We start from the raw sequence: 16,964 nt of genomic DNA, 5'->3' as shown, positions 1-16,964 counted from the left end.
TAAAGTAACAAGGACATTTTTGTCTGGAATAAATCACTTTGGACAGTTCCTGTTGACCTGTTATATATAAAACAAACTTAGGGAACAGAGAAATAGGTTTAAGGAACCTGATACACGTCTGTTGTTATCTGTTATGCTTTATTTCATTGGCAATCACAGAAGCTACCCGTTACAGTTTATAGAAAATACCCTGCAGTAACACACCCTACATTTATTTAAAATGGCGTTTTATTGAGCTTTTCTTTAGGGAGGAGGAAATGAAACGTAGAGGAAGTGAAAAAAAGTGAAATAAAAAACATCATAGCATCACTGTGTTGTTACTGTTTATGATTGGGTATTGTTCAACCAAATAACGTCTTGCATTTTAATTACAGTATACCCTGTAGTACAAGGGTCTTGTCTGTAACTATAATAAACGCATGTTATGAAATAAGGGACTATAATCTCATTACTTGAGTGCTTTAACACTTTTGGATTTGTTCCCTTTCAGGTAGAGTATGTATTTACAGATAAGACTGGGACACTCACAGAAAATAAAATGGAGTTCATTGAGTGTTGCATTGATGGCCACAAATATGCAAATACAGATGCAATGGATGGGTTGTCTTTGACCGATGGTTCAGTTTATTTTGGTAAAGCTAACCAGGTAAAAAACCTTTACTTAAATTGTAGCTTATGGGAAGTGTTTTGCTTTTTAGAGGTTTGTTACATATCCGATTTTTGTGTAAAATTAAATAAACGTTACTAGTTTTTGCTGCTTTCTCCCTTTTTAATGGCCAGAGGTCTAGCAAATAGGTGCCACTCAAGTTTAAATGGAAATGTGCAGAAAAAGCATATTCTGTGCAAACTATATGTGCACAAGTTCCCTTGGTCACTAGTTTTGTGTGTGTGCCATCTGGGCAGAAGGAGATCTATTATTATCAGAAAAAGGCTTCTGCAAGAAGTACCATACATTACGGATGATGAGTGCAGAGTCTTGTGCTCAGAACTGATCAGAACATTCTATTTCCTAGGACCTGGAAGAGTTATTTTTAAGGGCTCTTTGCCTGTGCCACACAGTGCAGATGAAGGAAGAGTGTCAAACTGACGGGCCAAGTTTTTCATCTCTAGATAATTGTGCTTACGTCTCCTCATCTCCTGATGAAATTGCCCTGGTGACTGGAGCCAAGAGGTGAGACTTTGTGTCAAAGTTGAATAACAGACTTCCAAGCTGAACTCCTTTTTGTCTTCACAGAGGTGCTCTTAGGCTAAGTACATGCTGCATTGTGATTGTAACCTTCACTGCTTCATTTAAAAAGTGCATGTTTAAATGCATATAAATGCAATATTCCTTTTATGCAGGTTACAGTGTGGTTTCCAATTTGAAAAGCATTTGCATTTATAAGCAATCAAATGTATGTTTATAGCCACTCTTCTACTGTATAAAAAAATGTGCAGCAAGTGTCACTTATGCATATCAAACCTAATACTGAAAAAAAATAATATTATTAAATATTAATTTAAAAAAATAGTAAAAAAGTGATCTTTCTAGCTAAAGCTTCAATGAATGCTTATGACTATCATGCAGTGTACTTATGTGTTAACAAGGCAATTAAGGTGGACTAAATTCTCCATTTTTTCTTTATTCTTTATTACACCATTATTACAACTGAATGAGTCAAAGGGGTATATGAGCCCTAATTACCTCACCCACTGAATACTACAGCCCTGTTTACTTGGCCACCTAGATTCAGTGTTTATCTTGTCTAATGAAATAAATAGGTGCACAGGGAATGTTGATAATAGTTTTGAAACACTTAAAATGAAGGTATGTATTAATGTCTATCTGGCACCCAAAAAAGAAACATTTAATACTTTCAAGGTGAGATACTGCTGACGAGAGTACCCGTAACACAAGTGTTTCTAGAACGTGGTATTTTCAGTAAATTTGTCTGAAGCTTAGCCAAGAATAGTGGAATTCCTAGATAATCTTTTCACAGTTCACATGAGAATACAAGTGCTATTGATCCTGCTGCCATATAATGATATATTAATGTAGCAGCCCCATCTAGGGGCCACGTGCTCATGGGCATTTGTAACAGTCATATTTCAAAGCTAGAGAACCATAGCTTAGGCACCAAAGGTGTTTCGTTTAATACAATTGCAGAACATTTTATTTCTTCCAGGTATGGGTTTACATACTTGGGAACTGAAAATAATTTCATGAGTGTTAAGAACCAGAAAGATGAAATAGAAAGGTGAGTACTAGAAACAAAGATTATAATATGTAATATTTTAAACTGAAGCATCTTAATCAACCGATATGTATTATGCTTTACATTTATCCATATATTTTTTATTTATATATATATTTATATAGTGTAGTGCTGTTCAGTATACATAAGGTGTGTATGTGCTAAGTGTTTAAAAGACAAGCAAACAAACTTAGTACTTGCTTTTAAATTACATACAGGTACTTTGCTCTTTTTTTCTTGTCTGCTGTCCTACTGATTTTTGTGTATCAGGCAGGTTATGGTGTTTTATATCTCTGCTTGCAGGTTCCAGCTGCTGCATGTGTTACATTTTGATCCAGTGAGACGGCGCATGAGTGTTCTGGTTAAAGACAATACAGGTAGAGTGTCAAATCTGCTCTTGCTGCCCAAACCATAGCAACATTCAGCTGGAATATATTTCTTTATGTACTGTATCTAGAATTTGCTTATACCGCTTTTGTGTTCTTATAGTTAAAATAAAAACATTTGTGTAGTGCTGTGCCATACATAAAGTATAGTAAAACCAAACCACACGGTCAAACAGAAAATAGCCACCTATATAGCCATTTAATTTAAAGGAAAACTAAAGCCTAACCAAACAATTAGGCTAGAAATGTTGTACATTATGTTTTGTGCTTCTGTATCAGGCCAAGGCAACCACAGCCCTTTAGCAGACACTTTCCAAGATGGTGACCCCCTGTGACAAGTTTGAAGTCCTGGCTCTTTGCTGCTATTGACAAGCTGAGACTTTAGGCTGGTGCAATAAGTTCAGTATATAAAATATGGCATTTTTAGCCACATTTATTTTTAGGGTTTAGTTTTCCTTTAAGATGAGACGTTAGATGGCTCTATTTTGTATAGAACTAAATGCTTTCCAAATAAATTAAATGGTATCAAGCTGAATCACAGATCTTGGATTGTTGGCATTCATTTTACATCCCCACAATTTTTCATTTCAGGTAAAATATTCCTCTTCTGTAAAGGAGCAGATAGTTCAATGTTTCCCAGGGTGGCACGTGATCAAGTGGAGAGAATTAAGGTTCATGTTGAAAAAAATGCCCTGGTACGTACTAATAACTTCTTTATGCTGCATCTGTCTGCACTGAAATCTATTGGCGCATTTCCACACTTTGGTTGCTTTCAGCCTTAATTCATGACCATATGGCACCATATTCTTTCCAGAAGGACATCCTATGCTAGTAGTCTGTCTGTCCAAATTAAAAAGGCTGTACATTTATAGCTGGGTGATGCTTTAGCAAATGGGTAGAGCAGCCACAGTCTGAATGAATAAATGGATCAGTGTTTCGCCCCTGGCCTGTCAGTCACAGAACAGGAAGACTGATTGAGGCGTAGCCACTATTATGCAGTGCAGATGGATAAGAATCAACAGATACAAAGGGGGAAGAGCTACTTATGGAGTAATAGATCAGTTCTTGGCTCTCATGCTGACTGGAAGTTCAGCACAGTCGTGGCAACCTTAACTGACTTATATATGTCATCACTTATATATCTTTTATTATATCAATCAACCTATATTTATCTGAAATGGCAACATGAGTCATGTTCTGTTGCACAATGTATTAAATAATGTTACAACACATATGTGACCCATCTAAATGTAAATGGGAGCTGGCACAGAATGATAGAAATCAAGTCACTTAGCCAGGGCCTCTGTTTAAAAGCTAAACTAAATATGAATGTATTGGACTTAGCTACGTGAACAAATGTTATCTCCCCATAGTAAAGTTTGCATGTATATATGCCAGGAAGGAATACTGTGTGTATATAATAACCTATGCTCTGGTTTGTAACAATCTAGGCAAAACAAATGGATGATGTATTTAGGTATGGTTTATTTAATTTAAGAAACAACAGTATTACACATTTTCTAATTATTCTGTGACCTTTATTATACTAGAACTGTGATTTAGCTGTGTCTGTGGGCTGACATTCTTGATGCCATTCAGTAACTGACTTTTTACTGAATTTGCAAAATGTTGTAAAATGTTGCATAAATCTCTGTTGTCCCTTATCTTTTAGTAGCAGAAACTCATCTTCTGATTAGAATATCATCTTCAATATTGAGGCTGCGTTAAATATCATATAATTGTCTCATTTATGTCAACTTTGTTTTTGCTCCAAGGATGGATATAGAACTCTTTGCGTGGCATTTAAAGAGATCAGCCAGGAGTTGTATAACAATATTAACAAACAGCTGGAGGAGGCAAAATTAGCATTGCAGGATAGAGAAGAACGGCTGGCCAAAGTGTTTGATGACATAGAAGCTGATATGCACCTTCTTGGAGCAACAGCTGTGGAAGACAGGTAAGTTTTGCTTGTAGTGGTTTGTGATTGAGTAAAGGAAATAGAAACTATGCCCACCACATTTTTGTAGACCTTTATGAATGGCTTTGTTATTGCATGAAAAGCTATTACAATTAACCCTGTTGAAAAACCATATGTATTTGGTACCAAATGATCACATTTTAGGAAACTTAGTGATTCAAAGTTTACCAACCTTTATTGTAGCCTATATAAACCTGACTGCATTCTGTATGTACTAAAGGCTGCAGGAGCAGACGGCAGAGACTATAGAGGCATTACATGCAGCTGGAATGAAGGTTTGGGTGTTGACAGGAGATAAACTGGAGACAGCAAAATCTACCTGCTATGCCTGTCGGCTTTTCCAGAGCAACACTGAACTAATAGAACTGACCACAAAAGATTTGGAAGAGTATGAAAGGAAAGAGGACCGCCTGCAAGAGCTGCTTATGGAATATCACAGAAAATTGGTGCAAGAGACTTCCAAGCTGAAAGGGGGAGCTAACAGGTAAAATTTGGTCAGGAAAGCTATATTTTGGTAACAACTTTGTGTTCTCCCAACTTTTCTGGTGGAACATACTGGGCTGTTGTTCATCAACTGGGAACCATACAAAATGTCTGAAAATTGTTAACAGGGTCCTCTGAAGAGACTAACATGACTTCAAGGGCCCTCTTCACAAACGGCAAACTGTTTACCTCCCTCCTCCTTAACTTTGAGGGGGCAGTTGGAGCAGGTTTGGGGCCAATGCCCACCAGGTTTTACAACCCCGCTAACCTGATATTTGCTAAGCTGTGTGCCAACATTGGACTTGGATTTATTAAGTTAGGCATAAAATGGTTTAGGCGCTCAGAGTGACTGAGCCCTATCGACCTCTTTCTAGAAATTTGTCTAGCCTAGGTCCTTAAGTTAGTTTCTTCTTACATTGCAGTGACAGCTGGATGTGACAACAAAAAAATTAAAGCAAAGGACATAAATATTTAAAGAAATTATTGTTTTCATTTTAAAATATATTTGTATATTACACGTATTTATGTGTATAAAAAGTTACAAAAAGTAAAAAAAAAAAAGCTTGCGTGCATTTCATACGTACAACAGGCCTGCTGTTGTAAACATATAAAAACACCCATGTGCTTGGAGCACCTTGCAGTCCAGGAATTCATTTAGTGAAGCCACTGGCACAATGCATGCCTTAGGCTAATAGCAGACAGGGTGAATTTGAATTTTTTGTAGCTCCTGGGGGTGTAACCGACTGCTCAAAATTACCTTCACTTCAAAGTGACTGGCTGTTACCACCAAACTCCTGATCCTTTCAATTAAAAGCAAGCTCCATTTTTGATTGATACACACTTGTCCAGGAGCTTGAAACTTCCTCATGTACCCGTGTATTCAAACACTTGGTGCCTGAGGTTACAAATTTTGGATCTATTGGACATTTTATTCAAAGCAACTGCATTTTCTGATTGTCCTGGTATTATTTACGGCAAGCCCCATCCTAATTTCAGTTATAAACATAGAAATCATTTGAATTTCAGGAACTGGACTGGAAACCAGGACCATGGTTTGATTATTGATGGCGCCACATTGTCTCTTATATTAAACTCCAACTGCAGTTCCAGCCATTATAAAAATATCTTCCTTCAGATCTGCCAGAAATGCTCTGCAGTCTTATGCTGCCGGATGGCTCCACTGCAGAAAGCACAGGTGGGAAAAAGAAATGTGAATGAATGTAATAATGTGAAGATCTTAATATAGAATGGAGCTGTCCAGAAAGAGAAAATGAGTTGAAATGATAACAACAGTTTATATCAATAAAAGATGAAAAATATTAGATTGGGAAAACACTTGCAAACCTTATTTTGATCAAATCTGGTGGCAATTGCATAAATCAGAATGGGAGTCTGAAAATCAGAATCCTCTTTACCAGTAAACGGTACCCCAGACAGCCTGCTTTGTATTGCTGTCTTAAATTGATGCCCTAAATCAGGGATTTTCAAGATGCAAAAGCAGCTATCTGGTTTTTGATGCTCTCTATAGGCAGTATGAAAGTTCTATACCATAATATAAAACAAAAAACACAATAGGACTTCACCCCCCAAAAGCCAGATAATAAGATACTTAAAGGGGAACTCCATCAAAACATAACTTAAGCTTTTTAAAAAATAAACATAATTTCAAGCAACTTTGCAATATACCGTACATCATTTAAAAATATGCAGACTTTTCATGATTTTTAATGGTTTCTGACAGCTCCCTAAGCCTAGCCCCCTGCTCTCCTACTGATCTCTCTCACTACTTTGCTGAGCTGGCTGACTACTGTTACTTTGTATCAACAGCCATCTGTCCTTAGCCTGCATCCTCCAAACCCCACAATTCCCTGAACACATGAACGGAACATCACAGTGCAATGCATTGTGGGTTAGTTTTGCATGCTGTCTGTAAGCTGTGGAGAGGTTGTTAAAATTTGTAACATCAGTGTTTAGTCCCTTCTTCCCTGCCAGGATTTCAAATGATCAGGGTCAGACTGGGGTGTTCAGGGCCCACCAGGGCTGACACACCAGGGCCCCATCACCCCCCCCAGTAGCAGCCAGGCCCCCCATCACTCCCCCTCCCAGTAGCAGGGGTTCCGTTGCCGAGCTCCTTCTGTCCCACCCTCCCTGCCGGCGCATACCTGCTCCTTACTGTGTGATCTGGGGAGGGAAGGTCAGATGCGCCAGCTGTCTAGCGGGTCTGGGCCAGTGGGGCCCACGAGGACGGGGGCCTGCCGCTCCCCCTCCCAGTAGCAGAGCCCCGGCTGTCAGGCTCCCTCTGTCCCTCCCCCTGCTTCACGTATCACGCCTTCGTGCGCGACCGGGGGAGGGGAGGTCAAGAGCACCGGCTGTCTGGCTAGTCTGGTCCGGCTGGGGCCCATCGGGTTTTTTCCCGGTATCCGACGCTGCAAATGATTCAGAAAGAGAAGAACTGATGGATTTCAGCATAGAAAATGGCATTTATTCATACTTTTTGAAGAAACAGGTAACTGTGATGGATATCTTAGGGGTTTCTGTGTTATGTGGGCCTCTTTATCAAATTTTGTTTTGGAAGCTGGAGTTCCCCTTTAATTGGTAATATTGAATATAATTAAAATGGCAATGTTTATAAGTCAACCATGCTAACACATACGTATTAAAAACACATTAAAACCTCAAGACTGTAAGAGGAGGGGCCCCTCCCTCCTGTGACACAAACAATTATATTGAAAAGTAATAATGTTATCTTAATACTGTAAATAACTGCTGTTAATATTGAACTAGGAAGTCCACCACAATTTAACACAATGTCCACAAAATATTGTCACTCCTACTTGTGAGCTTGATATATGTATATCGAAAAGATTTCAAGGAGAGATGCATCAACTGCAGATTAATTATATATATGCACCATTGTAATTAAAGGGATAATGTCATGGGAAAACATGTTTTTTTCAATAGTTAATAGTGCTACTCCTGCAGAATTCTGCACTGAAATCCATTTTTAAAAAGAGCAAACCGATTTTGTGATATTCAATTTTGAAATCTGACACGGGGCTAGACATATTGTCAGTTTCCCAGCTGCCCCCAGTCATGTGACTTGTGCTCTGATAAACTTCAGTCACTCTTTACTGCTGTACTGCAAGTTGGAGTTTGTATGCCAAAATTGGTCTGCTATTTGTTAAACAACTCCCATTGTGACGCTTATAATAATATCCAAAATACTTCAGTGTAAGATCAGTGTGTTGCTCGTACACGGATGTGCTAGCGTGTGAGTTATACTTCAATGCTTAACGGCATATTGAATAAGATCATGTTACGTAGTGCCAATAATTCTCCGCCATCGCAGGTGTGATATAAACAAACTTGAAATTAAATGCCAACTGTTCCATGCACCTATGTATCTTTAAGACTTCCGTCTAATTACATACAACATCAGCATATCTCTCAAATTTGCTCAATATGCACCTGGGGAGAGACAATTCCTGGGAGACAGAATCAGCGAGGGGGCCTTCTTCTAAAAGGGTCTTCAGCCGTTTCGCTACCTGGTGTAGCTTTGTCAAGAGACAAGCAAAGTTCTATACCATCCTTTTGTATGACATTGCAGAGAGGAGTCCCGTCACAATGGAAGAAGTTGTATAGCAAGACTGTGACTATTCCCTTTAAGAAAACAAGCAGAACAACTTATTATGCTCTCAGAGCATTTTTTGCATTTATATTTCCTTTTATACATCATCTTCTAGAAACATTAAAACTAAAACACAGTATAGTGGCCTATTTACAGATGAAGCCACTTGGATTTGTGAGTTAAATGCGTCATGACTCAGAGTTAATTGAAGAAACTGTGTTATCTAAAGTTATCTTAACTCATTTAATGCATTTAACCTTTTCATTAGCATACCAAAGCACCATTGTTCACAATGGTGAATGCTTTAATTAGATGGGATGTTATGTCACAGTTTTCTGTGTTAAATGAGATAAATGGGATATCTGTGTTTAGTTATTCTGTGTCAAACAGACAAACCAAAGTGGCTGCATCTGTATATGACATGTATTTTGATGGTTCAGTTGGTAATACAGATACCACTTATTTTCTCACCTGTTAGATTGTTAAAATGGTGAAGAACACAAAGGGGAGCCCGATAACCTTATCTGTGGGGGATGGTGCAAATGACGTCAGCATGATTTTGGAAGCACACGTTGGCATAGGTAATTATTGCCACCTTTCAGTACATTTCTAGTAAAAGATGCTACGTACACATGACTTAAAAGTTTATTTTTGGAAGCTTCATATATTTTTTGTTTCTCTCTTTTCCCTCTAACACAGGCATAAAAGGAAAAGAAGGACGCCAAGCAGCACGCAGTAGTGACTATGCTGTGCCAAAATTTAAACATTTAAGAAAACTTCTTTTAGCTCATGGGCATTTGTATTATGTAAGGATAGCGCACCTTGTACAGTATTTCTTTTATAAGGTAGGAATAATTATCACCATCTTTCTTTGATGGTATCCCTAAGTTTTCTAGCCTGATCTATTGTATTTTTTATACGCTGACCCTTTCTCTTTAAAAAAAAGTATCATAGTACAAAATACACAAAAACGTACAAATCAAGGAGGCCCAACTTGAGCTTTTACAGATTCTGTTGAACTGTAACTCTAACATGCATGTCAGGGAACGCTGAAAGTTTCAGTCTAGCAACAACTGAAGGGGCACCTTTTGATTATTTCTGGAAAACCTTACTATAGAATAGATCCATCAGTTGTTGAACTTCAACAGGCTACATTCTATAATAGAACTTTGATTTGCTGATAGGCCATATACTCATACTCTTTTAGGTTGATATAAGCTATCCTGCAGACATTTTTTTTTCACATCCTGACTTGGATATCCTATTTTACCAATGCAAAGAATATTTGAACAATGGAAAAAGACTATTTCTATTTAATTCTGTTTTATTGGAAGTCTCTTTAGCATCAGAAATTAATTTTCATAGATGTTTGTGCTATTCTTGTATCATGCCATTCTTCATTGTCATCTTTCTCTTTGTAGAACCTGTGCTTCATTTTGCCACAGTTTTTATACCAGTTCTTTTGTGGCTTTTCACAACAGGTATGTAATACTTTTGTATTGGGAATTTTGTGTCATCATTTTCAATTTTTTAAATGAGCACAACATGGTGACAAAATAGTATCCACAGTGTCCACAAAGATGGGACATATGCATTTACTGTACACAGGATAAGAAGTCAGCACTCACTCTCCATAAACAGTCTTATTTGGTGCTTGTCCCAGGCTGCCACCAACAGCCGAAATTCAGGAACACTTTGCAAAATAGACAGCACCCGACAGGAATTTTCTTAAAAAGCCTTTATTTGAAGGGCTTTATTCAGACGAAATACAGCAACGTTTCAGGCTTACATTAGCCTTTCCTCAAGCTTAAGGAAATGCTAATGTAAGCCTGAAACGTTGCTGTATTTCGTCTGAATAAAGCCCTTCAAATAAAGGCTTTTTAAAGGAGAAGGAAAGCTTCGGAGGCATTTTATTGCCAATAGATTAGCTGCAATAGTGCAAGCTAGAATGCTATATTTATTCTGTAGAATGTTTTACCATACCTGTGTAAAAAGCTCTAGAAACGCTCTGTATTTATGTGGTGTGACATCACTTCCTGCCTGAGTCTTTCCCTGCTCTGGGCTCAGATTACAGTAGAGAAGGGAGGGGGGGTGGAAGAGGAGCAAACTGAGCATGCTCTTGCCCAGGGCAATGAGGTTTTAGCTGAAGGCAGGAAGTCTGATACAGAAGCCCATGAGTACACAATAGAAGGAAAGAAATGCGGTGTTTCTTTTGACAGGGGACTCAGAGCAACATTACTTTGGGCGTTTACTGGTATATTTAGATGGACCTTTCTGATAAGGCTTACTTAGTTTTAACCTTTCCTTCTCCTTTAAGAAAATTCCTGTCAGGTGCTGTCTATTTTGCGAAGAATGTGCATTTACTGTTATGTTACAATTAATGTTTGAGTTTCTGTGCAAAGTAGGAACTGATACTACCAACAATTCCTGCCTTGCATATAGTGCCTTTGTCTGTGGTTTTGTGGCAGAATAATTGTCCCTACTGCCCACCATTGATTATTCCCTTGGTAATGTAACAGATCTCTCTTTCTTATTTTCTCTCCCTTTACTTCTTTCTTGTGTTCCAGCCACTTTATGATGCTGCATACCTGACAATGTACAACATTTGTTTCACCTCTCTGCCAATCTTGGCATACAGCTTATTGGAGCAGCACATTAATATAGAAATCTTATCCTCAAATCCTAAATTATATATGTAAGTATGAAATAAAAAATCTTATGGTTAGTAAAACTGCCAAAATCGTTCTGCCCATTGATTTGAGTTCATCCATAGTGATGTATTGTACATCATTGTATCTGGGTTGCTCTGTGTCATCTATTTGCACATGCTGTACTAATAATCACTGCTCCATACAAAGGTAAGGACTTAATCATGCTGCAGGTATTTTCTTTTCTAATTTAACATTTCTTTATTACCAGGAGGATATCTGACAATGCCATGCTGCAGTGGGGTCCTTTCCTATACTGGACATTACTGGGGGCATTTGAAGGACTAGTATTTTTCTTTGGGCTTTACTTTCTCTTTCAGAATCCAGCTCTGGAAGGCAATGGTCAGGTGAGGTATACTTTGTAGTCTTGCAGGAATCTGTATTTCTGCATATACAGTTGTGCTCAGAATAAAAGCAGTGTGTTTAAAAAAGTGAATAAAGCTTAAAATCCTTACCATACACGCAAATGCATTTGGAACACTGCACATTCTATTCCAAGTCAAAACATTAAGAAAGATGTATCAAATTTGTGTTATTCCTTTACAGAAAGTGAAGAAAATGGAATATTAGGCAGGGTCTGCTTTATAACAAATTCAAACATTCATTGTATAAACTGAAAATGTTTCAAGATTTTGCTTTCCTTTGAATCACGGAACTAATATTTAGTTGTATAATCACTGTTTCTGAGACCTGCTGCACATCTGTGTTGCATGGAGTCCACCAACTTTTACACCTGTTACATTCCACAATTCTTCTGGTTTTGCCTCAGAAACTGCATTTTTGATGTCACCCCACAAGTTTTCTACTGGATTAAGGTCCGGGGATGGGGATGGTCACTCCATAGTCACTCCGCTGATATACGATAAATAGACCCAACACCATAGTATGCGAAACATCCCCATATCATGGTGCTTGTGCCACTATGTATCACTGTCTTCACACTGTACTGTGGCTTACATTCAGTGTTTGGGGTCGTCTAACAAACTATCTGTTACCCTAATATATATATATGCTATATAGAACAACCATCTATTACCAAAGAGTAACTTCCATTCCAGTAAAGTACTTCCACTTTGCTTTACCATTTTACTTATCCTTGAAGTTATCACACAAACTGGTTTGTATACTGCTGTTATGATTTCCTTCAGTACACAGGAGGCAGTGGCTAACACTTTGGTTGGATTTAAAGGGCATGTAAAGGCAAAAAAATAAAATCCCATTTTTACGTTGTTTAATGAAAAAGAAACCTATCTCCAATATACTTTAATTAAAAAATGTGTATTGTTCTTATAAGAAACCTGACTGTATGCAGTGAAATTCTCCCTTCATTTACTGCTGTGGATAGGAATTGTCAGATGGTCCTTAACTGTTGAGCAGGGAAACAATCATACTTATGAACAGCAGGGGGAGCCCCCACCTTCCCAGCCATGCAGAACTTAAGCAGCTTTGTTTATGACGATCCCTAAGCAGCCCAGACCACACTGAGCATGTGCACAGTCTTAGTCTTGCAAAGATGTTTAACAAAGTTACAAGATGGTGACCCCCTGTAGCTAACTTCAAAAGCATAAATTATTTGTATGATTAGGCTTGTGGTACAGTACGTTGTTGTTTACAGGTATGTTTAGTATACAAAATAAAGCATTTCTAGCCTTATTCTATTTTAGACTTTACATGCCCTTTAAGTAGGAAAGCATTACCTGCAGAAAATGAGTCGCTCAAACACAGACTGTAAAGCTTGGCTGTACATGCCCTGATTTGGTCAGGCAGTTTGTGCATTTGCAGCCATACTGCAATGTATATAAATTCTCCACATAATGCTTTTACTCAAATAAAGGAGCAGCTGCTAGTGGAGGTTGGAGCCAGAGGGCAGAACATAGTATTATATAGTGAATAAAGTACCCCCTATTGTAAAATATAATGATATTTTAAGTCATAGAAGAGTTCCATGACCATATAAAAGCATGATGCCGAAGGCCTTCAGTGTTTACCAGAATTAATTTAATTATGTTTTTTCAGGTATTTGGAAACTGGTCGTTTGGAACAACGGTCTTCACTACATTAGTGTTGACAGTTACATTAAAGGTAAGGTAGATGTGGTACATCTAGTTAGTTATTTTCTTCCAGCAAGCTACAGTGTGCAAGAAATGTACAAGGCGCAAGTACTTTCAAGATGTATCTTTCTTAGTGCATGAAATGCCATTTATTAACCATGTCTATTAAAGGAACAGGGAACGCAAAAAAATAAATGTGTTTTAAAGTAATTAAAATATCAGGTACTGGTGCCTTTCAAGAAATAAATAAATAATTTGCAACCACCACATATTAAATACTGACTCATTAACAAATAGCACAACCTATGTGGAACCTTTTGTCAGTGTGATTTTAAAGCAATATGTTATGCATATTTCAGACACGTATACCTGTAAGAGTCGTTTAGGTATGAAACACAAAACCGGCCCACCATATTTTCCAATTATCACATAAATCAAAGTGTTGTTTAGTGGAACATCTGTGAGGGACAATTCTGTTACTCAGTAATTAACTAATCCAGTGTATAGTGATGGGAGGAAATACGTTTTTTTTCTTGTAAATCAGGGATTTATAGATTGTGTATTTTAATGACACAGCCAAACTATAATTCTAATTGCTGGCTCTAGTATCTGTTTTATGTATATAATCACCTGCCCATGTCTTTTCAGCTTGCGTTGGATACTCGATACTGGACATGGATGAACCATTTGGTTATATGGGGCTCATTAGCATTCTATGTTATTTTCTCACTTTTTTGGGGAGGAATTATTTGGTGAGTATTACGTTTGTCTCTATGATGTGTAATGCCTGTTTGCCCTGGTTTGTGTATGCTATAAAATATTTGTATTTAAATAACACTCTATCTATATAAAGCATGTTCACTTCTGTTTCAGTGTTCAGTTAAATAGATTTAATGGAAATAAAAGTCAATTGGGCTGAAATCTTTTTAATGGTATACATTAAGGGAATTGTTATATAGTATATAAAGAAAAACTAAGTAAAAATATAAAAATGTTTCTAAAAATAGTTAGCCAAAAATGTCATGTATAAAGGCTGGAGTGACTGGATGTCTAACAGAACAGAACTTCCTGCTTTACAGCTCTCCTGGTTTCCACTGATTGGTTACCAGGCAGTTATCAATCAGAGACTTGGGGGGGGGGGGGCACATGGGTCATAACTGTTTGCTTCTAAATCTGAGCTGAATGCTGTGGATCAATTACAAACTCACTGAACAGTTATGTCCCATGTGGCCCCCTTAAAGTCGCTGAGTAACTCAGAGTTAGAGAGCTGAAAAGCAGGAAGTAGTGTTCTGACTATTATGTTAGACATCCAGTCACTCCAGCCTTTATATATTACATTTTTGGCTAACTAACTATATTAGAAACATTTTTTATTTTGCACAGCCTATCTATTTACCCAGTTTTTATTTTTACACTGAACTGTTTCTTTAAATTGGACCTGTCACCCAGACACAAAAATCTGTGTAATAAAAGTCTTTTTCAAATTAAACACGAAATCCAATTTCTATTTTTTATTAAAGCATTCATAGCTCATTTAAAAATCTCAGCTGTCAATGTCTGCCCCTCCTCTATGCCTTAGGCATAGAGGCGGGGCAGACAATTACTTCCACTTTCCATTCAGCACTTTCTAGATGTCACTGCTCTCCCACATTCCCCCGTTCTCTTCACCATTTAATTGTGTAGCCAGGGCATGGGGATGGACATCGGGCACAAACAAGATTTTGAGATGATGCAAGGCTTGCCTTAATAACAGTGTGCACAAAATGGCTCATGTCTGCTTGCTATATTTATGAGTTCCAAGACAGAAGGAAACAAGGTTTTAAATAATTTTTACAGGGTAAAATTAAAGTCCATTTTGCTTGACTAACATCATAAAATAGGATTTGAAATATTTTTTTTTGGGTGATGGGTCCCCTTTAAAGACCTGGCTTGCTAATATTATAGGACTGTGAGCATTTGGGCTTGTACAATAAGTTTAGCACAGAGTATGTAAAAAACAGCATTGCTATAAATATTTTTTATAAGACCTTAGCTGATGTTATTATACCTGTAAATAATATTATGACATAACTTGTTAAATTTGGATTACCCTAGGATTATAAAACTATACGCTTTCACTATAGCAAGCCTTAATTTGTTCTCTGTTATGTATTTTTAGGCCATTCCTCAAACAGCAGAGAATGTACTTTGTATTTTCTCACATCCTGACATCTGTGTCAATCTGGTTTGGGATAATTCTACTGATTTTTGTCAGTCTATTCCCAGAGATTATTTTGATATTTATTAAGAATCTTAAAACTGTGGTCCAAAAGGTAAGCTCTGAATCCTATGTATTTTACATTTATATTGTTTTCAAACATTTAATGGCAACAAATGACTTGTTTTATATATATTTTGATTCTTTAGCTAAGGGAACATTGGAGCTGCATCAACTTCTTTCCATCTGTGTTTTTTCCACAGGCGGGAAGAAGCTGTTGTGCTCTCACCTGCTCCGGTGTGTATGGCACTAGCAGAAGAGCCTTTCAAACAAAAAAAAAAGTGCAGGCAGGCAGTATTTAATTTATAAATATATACATACAAAGCCTTTAATTTTTTTAAGTGTCATATTCACCTTGATAAATTTGCCATTTATTTTACACAGCTTTTTTCACTGTTTTTTCAGCAATTTTCGTTTACACACAGCATAATTAATATGCCTCTTAGTTAGTCAACGACCAACTAATTGGACACTCCAAATGGGGCATAACAGTTTAGTGAGCTTGCAATTGATCCTTAGCATGCAGGTCAGATTGAAAAGCGGTATGACCCATGTGGCCTCCCTCAAGTCACTGATTGGTTACTGCCTGGTAAACAATCAACGGAAACCAAGAGCTGCAAAGTAGTGTTCTGGCTATTATGTTAGACATCCAGTCACTCCAGCCTTTATACATTACATTTTTGGCTAACTAACTATATTGAGAACATTTTTTTATTTTGCACGGCCTATCTATTTATCCAGTTTTTATTTTTACACTCATCAATTCCTTTAAGCCCTAGAAATCAGATAGCACTTGAAATGGTGAGCCTAAATACATAAAAAAAAAGTAAGACTAATTAAACTGTCTCAGAATACTGCTGTCATTCTAAAAGTCGATTTTAAGGTGAAGTACCGTATGTTTTTTAAATGGCTTTGCTAAATATCCTTACTATCCACATATGCTGGCTAACTTTCCTTACTTCTTGCTAAATATGCTTACTATCCACATACAGTATACTTGCAACATTTCTTTACTTTGTTAGTTATTCTTTTCCATCCATGCTGTAGATCTACAGCAATTCTTTTGCTATAACTTATTGTTATGTTTCTGTTAACACTGCTTAGCGCTGCCCCTCTTAACTTTCCATATGTTGGTGAAACTGATCCTCTGCTTTCCCTTCTATGCTAATGTGTCTCTTCTTTGATTGCCTCCCTCTTACCTGTATTTTTCTGTCTTCTCTCTTTCCACTCCTTTTCATT

At 37.4% G+C, this 16,964-nt stretch overlaps 1 protein-coding gene across 6 annotated transcripts in view; it reads left to right on the top strand.

The window, feature by feature from the left end:
- The window catches only part of atp11c.S (ATPase, class VI, type 11C S homeolog), a 50,677-nt gene that overhangs the window by 29,512 nt on the left and 4,201 nt on the right, over positions 1–16,964 (top strand). For all 6 annotated transcript variants that reach the window (XR_005963899.1, XR_005963898.1, XM_018233140.2 and 3 more), the window contains exons 14-29: positions 491–646; positions 1,014–1,171; positions 2,166–2,237; positions 2,538–2,611; positions 3,212–3,315; positions 4,396–4,577; positions 4,819–5,082; positions 6,108–6,276; positions 9,188–9,290; positions 9,409–9,554; positions 10,131–10,190; positions 11,277–11,404; positions 11,629–11,764; positions 13,434–13,499; positions 14,117–14,220; positions 15,627–15,780. Coding sequence is in view for 4 of the 6 variants with exons in the window: in XM_018233140.2 (XP_018088629.1) it covers positions 491–646; positions 1,014–1,171; positions 2,166–2,237; positions 2,538–2,611; positions 3,212–3,315; positions 4,396–4,577; positions 4,819–5,082; positions 6,108–6,276; positions 9,188–9,290; positions 9,409–9,554; positions 10,131–10,190; positions 11,277–11,404; positions 11,629–11,764; positions 13,434–13,499; positions 14,117–14,220; positions 15,627–15,780 (2,076 nt within the window). In the remaining 2 variants the exon portion in view is untranslated. The remainder of the gene's footprint in view (positions 1–490; positions 647–1,013; positions 1,172–2,165; positions 2,238–2,537; positions 2,612–3,211; positions 3,316–4,395; positions 4,578–4,818; positions 5,083–6,107; positions 6,277–9,187; positions 9,291–9,408; positions 9,555–10,130; positions 10,191–11,276; positions 11,405–11,628; positions 11,765–13,433; positions 13,500–14,116; positions 14,221–15,626; positions 15,781–16,964) is intronic.

This window comes from Xenopus laevis, chromosome 8S, assembly GCF_017654675.1.
Source record: "Xenopus laevis strain J_2021 chromosome 8S, Xenopus_laevis_v10.1, whole genome shotgun sequence".
NCBI classification, from domain to species: Eukaryota; Metazoa; Chordata; class Amphibia; order Anura; family Pipidae; genus Xenopus; species Xenopus laevis.
This window is presented reverse-complemented; position numbering and strand designations above follow the sequence as displayed.